The sequence below is a fragment of the Poecilia formosa genome, unplaced genomic scaffold, assembly GCF_000485575.1.
Source record: "Poecilia formosa unplaced genomic scaffold, Poecilia_formosa-5.1.2 Scaffold34, whole genome shotgun sequence".
NCBI lineage: Eukaryota > Metazoa > Chordata > Actinopteri > Cyprinodontiformes > Poeciliidae > Poecilia > Poecilia formosa.
Window position 1 is genome coordinate 1,353,269 of NW_006799973.1, and position 12,315 is coordinate 1,365,583.

At 41.3% G+C, this 12,315-nt stretch overlaps 2 protein-coding genes across 2 annotated transcripts in view; both read left to right on the top strand.

Moving 5' to 3' along the window:
* ephb6 (eph receptor B6) overlaps positions 1 to 5,008 on the top strand; it is a 59,308-nt gene extending 54,300 nt beyond the window's left edge. The window contains exons 11-19 of the mRNA XM_007550076.2: positions 528 to 642; positions 744 to 799; positions 1,088 to 1,204; positions 1,283 to 1,530; positions 1,613 to 1,831; positions 1,921 to 2,070; positions 2,482 to 2,666; positions 2,753 to 2,911; positions 3,664 to 5,008. Coding sequence (XP_007550138.1) covers positions 528 to 642; positions 744 to 799; positions 1,088 to 1,204; positions 1,283 to 1,530; positions 1,613 to 1,831; positions 1,921 to 2,070; positions 2,482 to 2,666; positions 2,753 to 2,911; positions 3,664 to 3,769 — 1,355 coding nt within the window. The 3' untranslated portion in view covers positions 3,770 to 5,008. The remainder of the gene's footprint in view (positions 1 to 527; positions 643 to 743; positions 800 to 1,087; positions 1,205 to 1,282; positions 1,531 to 1,612; positions 1,832 to 1,920; positions 2,071 to 2,481; positions 2,667 to 2,752; positions 2,912 to 3,663) is intronic.
* A 4,842-nt stretch (positions 5,009 to 9,850) lies between these two features.
* Positions 9,851 to 12,315, top strand: part of trpv6 (transient receptor potential cation channel, subfamily V, member 6) — a 9,226-nt gene continuing 6,761 nt past the window's right edge. Inside the window, exons 1-4 of the mRNA XM_007550077.2 lie at positions 9,851 to 10,078; positions 10,217 to 10,364; positions 10,482 to 10,579; positions 10,662 to 10,784. Of these exons, the coding sequence (XP_007550139.1) occupies positions 10,234 to 10,364; positions 10,482 to 10,579; positions 10,662 to 10,784 (352 nt within the window). The 5' untranslated portion in view covers positions 9,851 to 10,078; positions 10,217 to 10,233. The remainder of the gene's footprint in view (positions 10,079 to 10,216; positions 10,365 to 10,481; positions 10,580 to 10,661; positions 10,785 to 12,315) is intronic.

Consider the following 12,315-nt stretch of genomic DNA (forward strand, 5'->3'; position numbering starts at 1 on the left):
GGATGGATGGATGGATGGATGGATGGATGGATGGATGGATGGATGGATGGATGGATGGATGGATGGATGGATGGATAGATGGATTTCCTAGGAAGGAAATGTAGTAAATGTAATAATAGTTAGTATTATTTTGACAATGGAATATTCAGGATTAGATTATTTATTTTGCTGCTTTTGTTAGTTGGTTTCACGCTGGGGTTTCTCACGTCCATAATAATAAAAAAAACAAAAAACATTCCTTTTCTTTTTAAAATATACATTTAAAAGTGAATTTAAACTTTGAAAACTAGACCAGATAATCCCATTAAACATGCTTTTGACAAATTGAAACAAGTTGCACATCATTTATGTTTATTGTACTGTACAAAGCAACTTACATAGACAACTCATAGGGTAACTAAGCACAGGGTACACTTCAAGGGCAAATCTTTTCAGGTGGAAACGCTAAAACTGCGCATTCAAATTGAATGCGTTCAACAGCAGAGGTTTGGATCTGAGCCTGGACTGTCCTGTTGTGTCTCCCACAGAGGAGCATTCACAGCAGATCCAGAACCGACTTCCTCTGCTCGTCGGCTCAGTGATGGGCGGGGCAGCGTTTCTCCTCGTGGTGGCAGCAATCATTGTCGTGGTTGTGTTTCGCAGGTAAGTCTTTAAGAATATGCATTCATGCTTTTATGTTCTCAATTATCATGTTTTGTTTTGTTTTTTTTTAGAAATTGACATGCTTTTTGTTCATTTTGCAGCAAGAGGAGAGAGAGTCCTTACAGCGACCGGCTTCAGAGGTACATCAGTAATCGTGGTGAGTATGTTTAGTTTACTGAAACTTTATTAGGTTTATTTATATGTGCATAACGAGACAAAGACATAATAGCAAAAGATCCAGAAATATCACCAGAACGGCTTAAAACGTCCGCAATCCATCTATAGCTGAATATTTTTTTCCGAATAAATGAAATTAATAATTATTTTTGTAAAGAGTAGATTAGCGATACTCTTAAGGATCATCCCATCATTGGGATAAGAAAATCTGTGTTGGGATTTGTGTCAATAAGTGGCTAAAATCCCTGATTTCTTTCTGTATTTCCAGGTGGTGTTAAGTATTACGTGGACCCGTCCACTTATGAAGACCCCAGTGAGGCTGTTAAAGAATTTGCCCGTGAAATAGAGCCTTCTCACATCAAGATTGAGGAGGTGATTGGTGCAGGTTGGTTTGATGTCCTCCTAAATCTCTCCTGTAACCTTCTCAGCTCCGGCTAACTGGTTTGGCTCTGCCCCCGTTCAGCCCAGTTTGGCGAAGTGTCTCGTGGACGTTACCGTCCTGTGGGCCGCAGGGAAGTGCTGGTGGCCGTGAAGACTCTTCGCTGGGGGGCGTCTGACAGAGAGAAGGGCATGTTTCTCAGTGAAGCGGGGGTCCTGGGACAATTTGATCATCCCAACGTGCTGAAGTTGGAGGGGGTCGTCACGCGCACTCCTCCGGAGAGGATCATCACAGAGTTCATGGAGAACGGACCACTGGATGGTTTCCTCAGGGTGAGAAAAACGTCTCCTTTTTTCGTTTGCGCCATCGGACTCCATGCTACAACTCAGATGTTCTGTCCCGCTTCCTCTGCAGGAGAACGAAGGTCAGTTCAGTGTCCTCCAGCTCGTTGGGATGCTCAGGGGGGTTGGTGCCGGGATGCGGTATCTCTCCGAGAGAAACTTCGTTCACAGGGACCTGGCTGCCAGAAACGTGCTGGTCAACTCCAACCTGGTGTGCAAAGTTTCTGACTTCGGCCTCTCCAGACTCATGAGGGGTCTGGATCACAACATGCCCACGTACACCGCCTCTCTGGTGCGCTCCGAGACCTTTGTTTTCATTTCATTTGACTTCTTTGATTGGTGATTGTCAGTCTGACTGTCTGGCTCTGTTGTCTCTATCAGGGCAGTAAGATTCCAGTGAGGTGGACCGCACCAGAAGCTTTTCAACATCGAAAGTTCAGCACAGCCAGCGACGTCTGGAGCTTCGGCATACTGATGTGGGAAGTGATGTCCTACGGAGAGCGCCCGTATTGGGACATGAGCAACCAAGAGGTGAGGATGGGACTGTGACCTAAGCGGGAACTTGGTGATTGGTGAGCATACTGCATACTCACTGCAGTCCAAAACCGTGCAGAACTGCTTTCCCCCCTGGGAAGGTAGACCGTCTCCAGAAGTCCTAGATTTATTACATTTAAACTCATAGAGGGTTTGCAGGAATAATTTTTGTGCATGTTTCTACTTTTTTGCTTGTTTTTGCTATTACACAAACATGCTGATTCAGAATAAATGTGCTCCCTTTCTCCCTGCTTCTTGAATATTTTAGTAGTTCACAAAATGCCAAAGGGCTAAAATCTCCATAGTGTTCCTCCAAATGCTCTTACAAGCACACGTTGACCTTTTCCGGGAGCCCCGTCTCTCTTCATCTGTGCGTAACCTGTGCATTCGGTGCCTCTGGGTCTGCAGGTGATGAAGGCGGTAGCAGATCAGTATCGGCTCCCTCCACCTCACAACTGCCCCCCTGCCCTCCACTCCCTGATGCTTCAGTGCTGGCAGGCCGAACGGGGGGAGCGACCAGGCTTCGACCAGCTCCTCTCCTCTTTGGATCGGCTCATCAGGCACCCTGCATCCCTCAAGGCCGAGCCAACTCGGTGAGGCAGCAGCAGCTTCGAAACACACGCCGGGCAATCTGCGTCCGCAACAATGCATCTCAATCTCTTGTTTTTGGCCTTCGCAGGAGCTGCTCGCAACCGCTGCTCAGCCCCACGCCCACAGACTTAACGGCAGTGGTGACCGTCGGCGATTGGCTGAAAGCGCTGAGGATGGAGAGATATCAGGAGGAGTTTGACCGGGCGAACATAGACACGTTAGACAGAGTCAGCATACTCACTATGGAGTAAGTTCAAGAGTCATTTCCACAATTTCAGGTTGAAAAATATTCAGCAGGTCTTGTGAGAAGTTTGCATGCCCTCGTGATACGTCATAAGATCAAAAGGTACTATTTTCAAGAAGAATAAGTTCTTTAATTGTTATATTTTAACAAAAAAAAGACAGTATGTCAGAAATCTGTCCTGTGTTCCTCAATAATCCACGGAAAACCTTTTTAGTGGGTGTCACAGTAAACAAGCTCTTTTTATAATTGCTCAGCTTCTTTCATGTTTCCCCTGATATATTTAATCATTCAACTTTGGTGATGAGCCACGTTTTTGAGGTTGGACGATCATCAAACTAACCTTCAGGTCCATCTACAGATTCTTAGTCGGATGGTGAGAACAGGTCAAATGTCATTTGTGGAAAAGTTTAGGGAAAAATATTAGACGTTTTTTGAAGTAAACTTGGAATAGTCAAGGTGAAGAATGTCATATGAACTGTAAAGCATGGTGGTGGATGCATCATGATGAGGCTCAGTGGAAGTGGTGCATCAAAGGGGATGCAATAATGATTAAGAAGGACTTCTGCCTCAATTTTCAACTTAGAACAAAATCTAAATTCTGATGGTTTGCACTGGGAAACCATTGTGAGTTCCAACAAGACAATTATCAGAAACACACACTGGCTGATAGTAAGCGTCTGAAATTGCCGACATAAAGCTGAACTGATTGCTTTATGTTGCTAACTGGACTACCTTTCTTTCTGTGTCTCGTTCAGAGATGTCCAGAACCTTGGTGTGAACCTGCTGGGCCATCAGAGGAAAATCTTCAGCGCAGCCCAGCAGCTCAGGGCCCACCTGACACAGGGCCAGGTGGAGGTCTGAGACCGCAGCCAGAGCACAATCTGTCCCGGTTTCCACCTCCCTTCACTCGTCCTTCTTATTTCATGGGGGCACTTGCAATTAAGCAGAAACGGACAAAGAGGATCCGCTAAAAGCGTCACTCTGAACTGTATATTCTTAAAAAAAAAAAAACCTGATACGCCACGGTAAGGGAAGGCCCTCCCACTGGAAAGAACAGAAGAAAGGTGCACTATGGGAGCTGAAGTCCAGGTCAAATTGAGGTTTGTAAGATTTCTGAAGAGGACTTTAACGTTTCTTTTTTTCCTGTGCTGTTCACTTGTCTTTTCATCATCATTCTTTGTCCCTTCTCGCTGAGACTCTGTCCCATTTCACCCGTTCCAAATGAAGTAAGACAACAAAAAGGTTTTTCTTAAATAATAAAAAGAAAACTCAAGGAGATCTTTCCTCACAAAGAATTGCGTGAAGACAATCAAAGGTTTTGTTATTTTTTTCTTTTAGTTATTTGTAAAGCTGTATCACTTCCTCTCTACTTAAACAACCAAACTACCTAACAGATTACAGTGGCTGAACTTTGCTTTCAGAAAAATATAAAGTTTGTTTAGTGTTTAAGCAAAAGTGTGATAAACCAACAGTCCAAAGTCAGTAAGTCACTGGGAAAACTGAAATGTTTTTGTATGAACACTCTAAGCCATGTTGTGTCCTTTAAGAAGGCAAATCCAGGGTCTAAAAGAAGCTCCTCTCTTACGGTCCGCGCCGTCCTCGGTGACGGCAGACCTCCCCACATTAAAATTTCACCAGAACCGTGACAGAAACAGAAGCCAGCAGCACCGTCTGTGTACATTTCACACGTCACCTCTGTTTCATTCGATTGCCTGAGTAAAGACACCCAGTCACTGGAGCATGGTGAATGTGAGAAGCGGGAAAGACGGAGAAAATCTGATCTGATTTACACCTGGAGGGAGCAAGATGCTTTGTGGCAGTTTGACAGAAGCGTGTGCGTGTGTGTGTGTGTGTGTGTGTGTGTGCGTGTGTGTGTGTGTGTCTGCATGTGGCTGCGCGTGTGTGTGTGTGTTGTAAGGATGACTGTGCTGTTATGTCCACCAGGATTTTTGCTGTAACATGATTCTGTGCGTGTGTGTGGATGCGTTAGAGATGAGTGTGTCAGGCTACACACACTTCTAGCAGTTTATTTGTATGAGGGTTCACCACTATTCTGTAATTGTGCAAATTTGTAAAATAAATATGATTTTATTTAAAAAAAAAACATTGTTTATTCTTTCCTTTCAGTTTGTCTTTATTAATGAAATTAACATGGTAAGTTTTTCTGATAATTTTTTATTGTTTTTAATAGTTATATTGAAATAATTTAGAATTTTCTAATGATGTACAGATGATGTATTAAAGTTTCCTGTGTTATAAATCACAGTGTTTAAATCGAAGATAAAGTAAAGCTATTACTCAACCATTTTCCACTGTTCCTGCTATAACACAGCGTCTTCCAAAAGTGTTCTCACCCATAAACTTTAATATATTTTTACAGCAATGTGTTTTTTTTGGTATTAAGCAACTGATCAACATAGTACAGTGCCTAATCGTGACATAAGAAGAAAATGGTTTTAAATCTTTTTACAAAAACTGAATTGTGGCAGGCTTTTGTATTTTTACTTTTACTTCTCTAAATGAAAAACCGATGCAAGGAATTAGGGGATCGGTAGCAGAAACACCCTGCTGGACATGTAGCCCGTCCACTGCATGCTTATGTAAAGAAAAGCAACCATGCATACACATACTCCTAATAGGAATTTAACAAAAATGTTTTTTTTTTACAGTGGGAGGAAGCTGGAGTACCCGGAGATAAAATGCAAGCTCTTTGAAAACAGACCCCAGGCCAGGATTCAGACTCAGGACCTCCTTGCTGCAAGGCAACATTTCGAGCAACAGCATCCTTTATTTAGCAGAATAAATGATTATCAATAAACAGAATACCACAGCTAAGCAAATTATATCTTCATCTTTTTTTTAAACTTGCCCATTTTACATTTTGGAAACAGTTTTGCATAATTCATGCAATTCCTAAATGAGCCTGTCTCAGATGAAGTCTATTAAAACCTTTTGAAACATTTAATATCATGTGTTTGAGCAGATTTCCATAAATACCTTGGTTTAAATAATGTTCAAAGTGTCCTGAATATAACCATCTTTGTGAGAAATAAATCTTTTTCAGTATTCCAGTCACCTTGTGACTTCACCTTCACAGTGTTTCAGAGTGAACTTGTTGTTCCTTTTGTTCCACAGATCAGCGGTTTTTAGCAGAATCTCAGCTTAGGATCTGTTGGGATCAGCACCAGCCCAAATGGAGACACAGACCCTGGTAGCCCTCATCTCCCCCAGCTGCTGATGGCAGAACAGATCTAAAACGAAACCAAGATTGCACACACATCATATTTCTTCACCCGCATGTCCTATTTTCATTAAACATCCGGCTGCAGGGCAGTCGGTGACCCCTCTGGAAGCCACAACACTTATTTTAGCACCTAGCTATGATATAACTCCATACATTTGTAGAGAATTTTTTTTGTTTCATTGAAGTTTGGTCCCAATTGGTTCACAGACTATATTACTCTGCATGTATACCAAATAAAATCTATGTTTTTGAGAATAAAATCTTCAGTATATCAATTAAACTTTACTTGAAACACATTTGTTATAGACTGATAACAGAAAATATATTCAGTGAAAGTATATTTTAAATTTGTGGAAACATTTCCCAAAACAAACCGGGTCTGACTTTTACTGAATGACATTTAGAAATGAGAACCTTTCTTTCTGCAAAGCAGGTTTAGGTGGAATACAAAACCGTCTTCAGTTTCTTTTCATCAATAAATTCAGAATTCAGTTCTTATTTAAAACAAAGACGGGGCAATGTTTCAGTGTTTTGATCTCCAGCTTCATCGTATCAACAGACTCTGGCAGAAATAGCTTCTGTGTGACACCTGTAACCATTTACCAGACTATGACATCTGCCTGAGGAGGTTCTGACCCATTCCTCTGTCGGATGAGCGGGTTATGACCATTTCAAGTCATCCCAAAGGATCATTGTCAATGAGATCAAGATCCAGGTTTTGGCTCAGCCCAGTATCTTTTATTTCTGTGTCCCAAAGGTTTAGCTGAGGCTGCTACAGGTTCCATAATTACATCTGAGGAGCTTTTGGATGTCTGGACCTTTCCTTTAGAGACTTGATGAGATGCTCGGTCATCCACGAGGGGATCAGAGCAGAGCCGCTGCTGCTCCGCATCAAAAAGGAGTCAGTTGAGAGGCTCTAGGATCTGGTTAGGATGCCTCCTGGTGATGTGTTCCCACCAGGATGAGACTCAGAGGAAGATCCAGGACACACCTGAGGGACTGCGTCTTTCCTGGCCTTGGGATTCCTGGGAGAAGTCTGTCCTCTATGTTTAGGCTGCGGCCTCCATGACCCGACCCCAGATTAAGCGTAAGATAATGGATGAATGGATGTTGGAGAATCCTTTCATTCTTCAAATCCCTTTCTGCATTCATGAACTGCCACAGTTTTGGTCAGAGGGCTTCAGAATGCTGTTCACTCTTACTCCTCTAAAGTAATTGTCTGAGGTTTCCAACCCTGTTCACCTGACATAATGCACACAATTTCAGCCGTTTTATGTGGGAATACATGTGAGGATGTCCTACTTCATTTCCCACCAGAAATAAAATCTTTTATCACATTTTATCACTTTAAATCTTCTTTTTTGTTGTTGTTTTACATTTCCAAACATGTTAGACACACTCAGAGGGAGACTCGGATTTCGTGGAATTTTCCACCGGACCAAACAGCGTCATCGGGAGGAAGAATCGTATTTAATAATGATATAAAGACGTTTAAATCTAACAATAAATACAAGAAACAATCGATGCTTGAAACTTTAATAGGTTTGTTTTTTTTTTTTTATTAATTATATTTCGCTGCTGCGCCTCTTACATAATAATCATGTAACACGAGGCTTTGAATGAGTGCCAGCTGCCCTAAATGCACCAGCTACACATGTAATGAATGTTTTCGGCGGCGGCCCGATTCAAATTAATAAGGCCCGGGTCCTGAAACACTTGCATGAAAACCACAAAGTCATGTTTTTTATGGTGTTATTGTTTCCCTATAAAGACATTAACAGCGTGGAAGCCGCCGGTCTTTATGACAGTGCTTAAAAATCGGTGCTCCCTGTTTGGTAAACAGCTATTATCTCCACAATATGAAATGATGGCCATTTGCGCAGTCATCACCGGGGCCTCCTATAGTGTCTGCCTAAACCCTGTTTATCCTGCGGCTAACCTCTCTGCCTGAGTCACGAGCTATAAATGATACAGGAAAATACTCTTACACTACAACCCGGGTGACCAGATTGTTGTATAATTCTACTGAATCAGTAGTTTACATGTGATATAGCTGTTTTGGAGTAAAATCTGTTCAATTAAAGCTCAGTTTCTTTTTTTTTTTTTCTTTACAAATGAAACGTTTTTTGTTTTGTTTTTATGCTCGGTGAGGAAAGTGACAAGGCCTTATTGGAGATGACGCTGCCTCCCTCTAAATGATCATTATGGTCTTTGAACTGCAGCAATTACCGTTTTTGTGATCGCTCCTGTTGACACATGAATGGTGCCCAGCATGTTAAATCACTCTGAATGAAGCCATTTGCGAGGTGTTTGCTAGAGCAAGCTGCAACACGCAGAAAAATCACGTCGTCTTCTTCCTTTCCCGAGCAATTTCTCCAACTTTTAGAGCAATTTAAAAAAATCCTGCAGCTTGGAGCGACATGGCTTGATGCGAGGTTTAGATTACAATGCTGCGTTTGAGCAATTTCCAAACCGGTTTTCCTAACCGTTCACCCGAAGTATTGACCATGATGTGAGGATAGTCATGAAGCTGCAGAATTTTTATAGTGGCCATGCAGGTTTTGTTGGTAACACAGAGGAATGCAGATTGGCCTGGTAATGGCCTCTATGAAGTCTGCACTCTCCTTTTTGGGAGAAATAATTCTGACCCTGGCTCAAATTTTTTTCTTTCAAGTTATTCCTGCACAATTTTAGATGTGAACACAGACTCACTATGATGCTGAAATATGAAATCTCTTTTCACGTTTAGGTTGCAAACAAAAACCTCAAAGTTTTGGATCAAAGCCAGCTGATATTTGGTCATAATTTAATCTCCCCTGATAAGAACAAACCGTAAAACTGCTGCATCTCCAGAAAAGCAGCCCCATTGCATGATACTGGATGTCTGGATTTATTCCTTATATTTGAAATAAGGAATAGTGTTCTTTAGGTGAGGCTCAGTGTCGATTCTTTACCAAATGTTCTCTTTGGATTATTGCCCAAAAGTTCAGTTTTATCAGATTGCAACACAATCACACACAAACTTTTAGCCAGATCTGGATGATTTCCTCCTGTAGAGCCTCTTGGCAGCTTCCCTGATGACTGTCAGTCTTGTCAGTAATTTTGAAGAGTTTTATTGATTTTAATTTTGTCTCACATTTTACCCAATAACCTGTTACTTAACTCACTGTCTCATGCAGCTTTATCCTGACTGATACCTTTAAACAATGACCTTTGTAATTTCTCTGTAAACGGCTTTAGCTGAAGGATGCAAATGAGGAAAAGTAAAGAAAATTCAGTTACAACCACTTCATTAATATTATTTAAGGTTAATCGATTCAGTATGCTTCATGGGAAGCGTGAACGACTGACTGCTGAAAGGAACACTTTTTTGATGATGCTTCAAAAAAATCTTTGGTTTAAGAGTGTGCAAACTTCTGTAACAAAATTATGGCATGTTCTTAATTTATTTTAATCTTACTGAACCAAAATTATATCATGTGGAAAAAGTTTACAGTTTTGCTTCATCTTGACAGAGATGTACACACTTTAGAGCTCTGGGAATGTCAGGGATTGGAACCAGCATCCCTCCACCCTCAAAGCAAGTGAGCTTCACTGGTAATTTCAAATCATCATGATGAAGGCGTTCAAAGTCAACAAGTGGACCGAAGCTTCAAACACAACTTTCTCTGTGGTATTTCTGTAACCAGCAGGTAAAGTCTACCTGCTCATTACCACCTCACTGTCCCTGCCTCACCTGTCCGCTCCCCGCCCATTCATTCCCAGTCCCACCACATGGCTCCTCCCCTTCCACGCTGGGGTCATATATAATTGCAAAGCCTGTGGGATTTCTACTCAGGGACATTTTCAAGTTGCTGAGCCCAAATTTTAAGGGTTATGACTGAGGAGTTGTAAAAGAAGAGAAGCAGCGCTTTTTTTCTGTGAGGGTAAGACGGCCTTTCGCTTTCAAACTCCTAAAGAAATTGTTTCTGCTTTTAATATTATTCACACTCTTTGCAAATATAGACCTAAATCAGGTATGTTGACCTGTAAATAACTAAAACCCTTGTATATCACTTTTCCAGTTGAACATCAGGACTCCATGTCTCCGTCTCTGGCCAGATCTGCTCCCAGCGAGCTCAACCACTGGTGGACCCAGCTGAGGTTTCGCCTTCAGAACAAAAAAGGATGGAACGAAATGCTGGATGAGACATTTCTCTACTACACAAAAAAGTATTACATTACCTGAAGTCACTGCAACTTTTTTTTTGTTGTTGTTTTGTTTGTTTTTTTTTTTTAGGCAGCATGCATTAAAAGTTTATATTTTGTGGCTTTCGTATTGTTTTGCAGCATAAATGACATTCCTCTCTTCTACGCGGCTAAAAACAACAGTGCTGGCTGCATAAAGAAGCTACTGAGCTGTGCTTCCACCAACATATTTGAGAGAGGTAGGAATAGCACTAAAGAAAAAGAAACCTTTTTGTAGTGTTTTATCATCACTGTAACATTTAAATAATTCCTGTCACTCAGGATCCCTCGGAGAGACGGCTCTTCACGTTGCTGTGATGAACGACAACCTGGACGCCGCCATGGCTCTGATGGACGGAGCTCCAGACCTCATCAATGAGCCCATGACCTCTGAGCTTTTTCAAGGTTCAAGAGCGTTAACACTCCAAAACTGAAACAGAGATGCACATTATTAAAATGTCAAAGTGTTACTGTTAAAGGAGACAAACGCAGCTAGATGTGCGATAAGTAGAGGAAAAAGCAAATGAACAGCAGACAGAGTCTAAGATAATAAAAAAAAGATGATTCTGAGTCGAAGTAACAAACATGTAAAACTAGATTTCATCAAATCTTTAGACAAAGCAAAATTTGCAGGTGTAAGTCTAAATAAACAACAAATCATCCAAATCTTGGTCTTTGCAGCTTTTTCCTCCGCTAGAGGAGAGCGGTAAACAACAAAATGTATCATCAGCCGGGTGTGTTTCAACTGTTCATGATAACAAGGTCGTTGACACGCAGATTGGCACTCAGAGTCATTTTAGTTCAAAGCTTCACTTTCACCTGAGGTAAAAAGTGCAGCTTTTTACCTCAGGTGTCCCACTGCTGTTTCTGCTGGATGCTGAGATTTCTAACATGCTTTAGTGCACCAAAACTTTCTGACTTCTTTGAAATAGTTTGGTTTGCTCGCAGTGTTGGGAATTAGCTGCTTATATCAAAAGGCAGCTTCGGGGACGAAATGATCAGTTTGATTGTTGACGTGTTCTTGTTATTTTTATTAATTGTCTGGGGAAATGCTTACTGAGACGTTTCCAGTTGCCTAAAATCTCCTTATTGGTCTCTGTATGGTGGACTTGAGGAAAACTGTCAATGTTTCCCAGTATTTACACAAAAATTTAGAAGAAAAGAATTCATTTTAATGTCTATAACATTTAATTAAATTGCTAATTTGAATCTAAGCTAACAGAATGAGCATTTCATAAACTGCTTATTGATAAGGAAATTATACTTTTGTGTTTTTTCTGCTCTTTACCAAAATATGACTAGATATTTCTCAGGTTATTTGATTGAGTAGCTAGCCTGCAGTCAGCTGCTTAACAGAGATAATGCTTTTTATCATCAGGTTAGTGCTGGGCAACCTGGGAAAACTTTGATTGCTCCAGTACTTTCTCTGCCATCTCAATAAAATGACTTCAAACATTTGAAATGGTACGATCGAATATTTTCTGAAACTGTAACTTTGGTAAATAAACTGTGAGCAGGAAGTTGACCAGCCTTCTCTCTTCAACAGTGGAGCATTATGACCTTTCTGAGTGAACTTGTTTTTCTTTATTTAGAGGCTACGTTTGAAAACACAATTTGGGCCAAATTCTTTTCAAATCAATCCAATTTATTGAAATCCAATCAAATCATTTAGTCAGACTCAGCTTAATCCAGTTCTGTTGAATTCAGTTGATTATTTACTTCCAGATAATAAAAAAAATTATATATGAGTGGCCCTGCGACAGACTGGCGACCTGTCCAGGGTGACCCCGCCTCTCGCCCAGAACGTTAGCTGAAGATAGGCACCAGCACCTCCCGACCCCACTAATGGGATAAGGGTGTAAAGAAAATGGATGGATGGATGGATGGATGGATGGATGGATGGATGGATGGATGGATGGATGGATGGATGGATGGA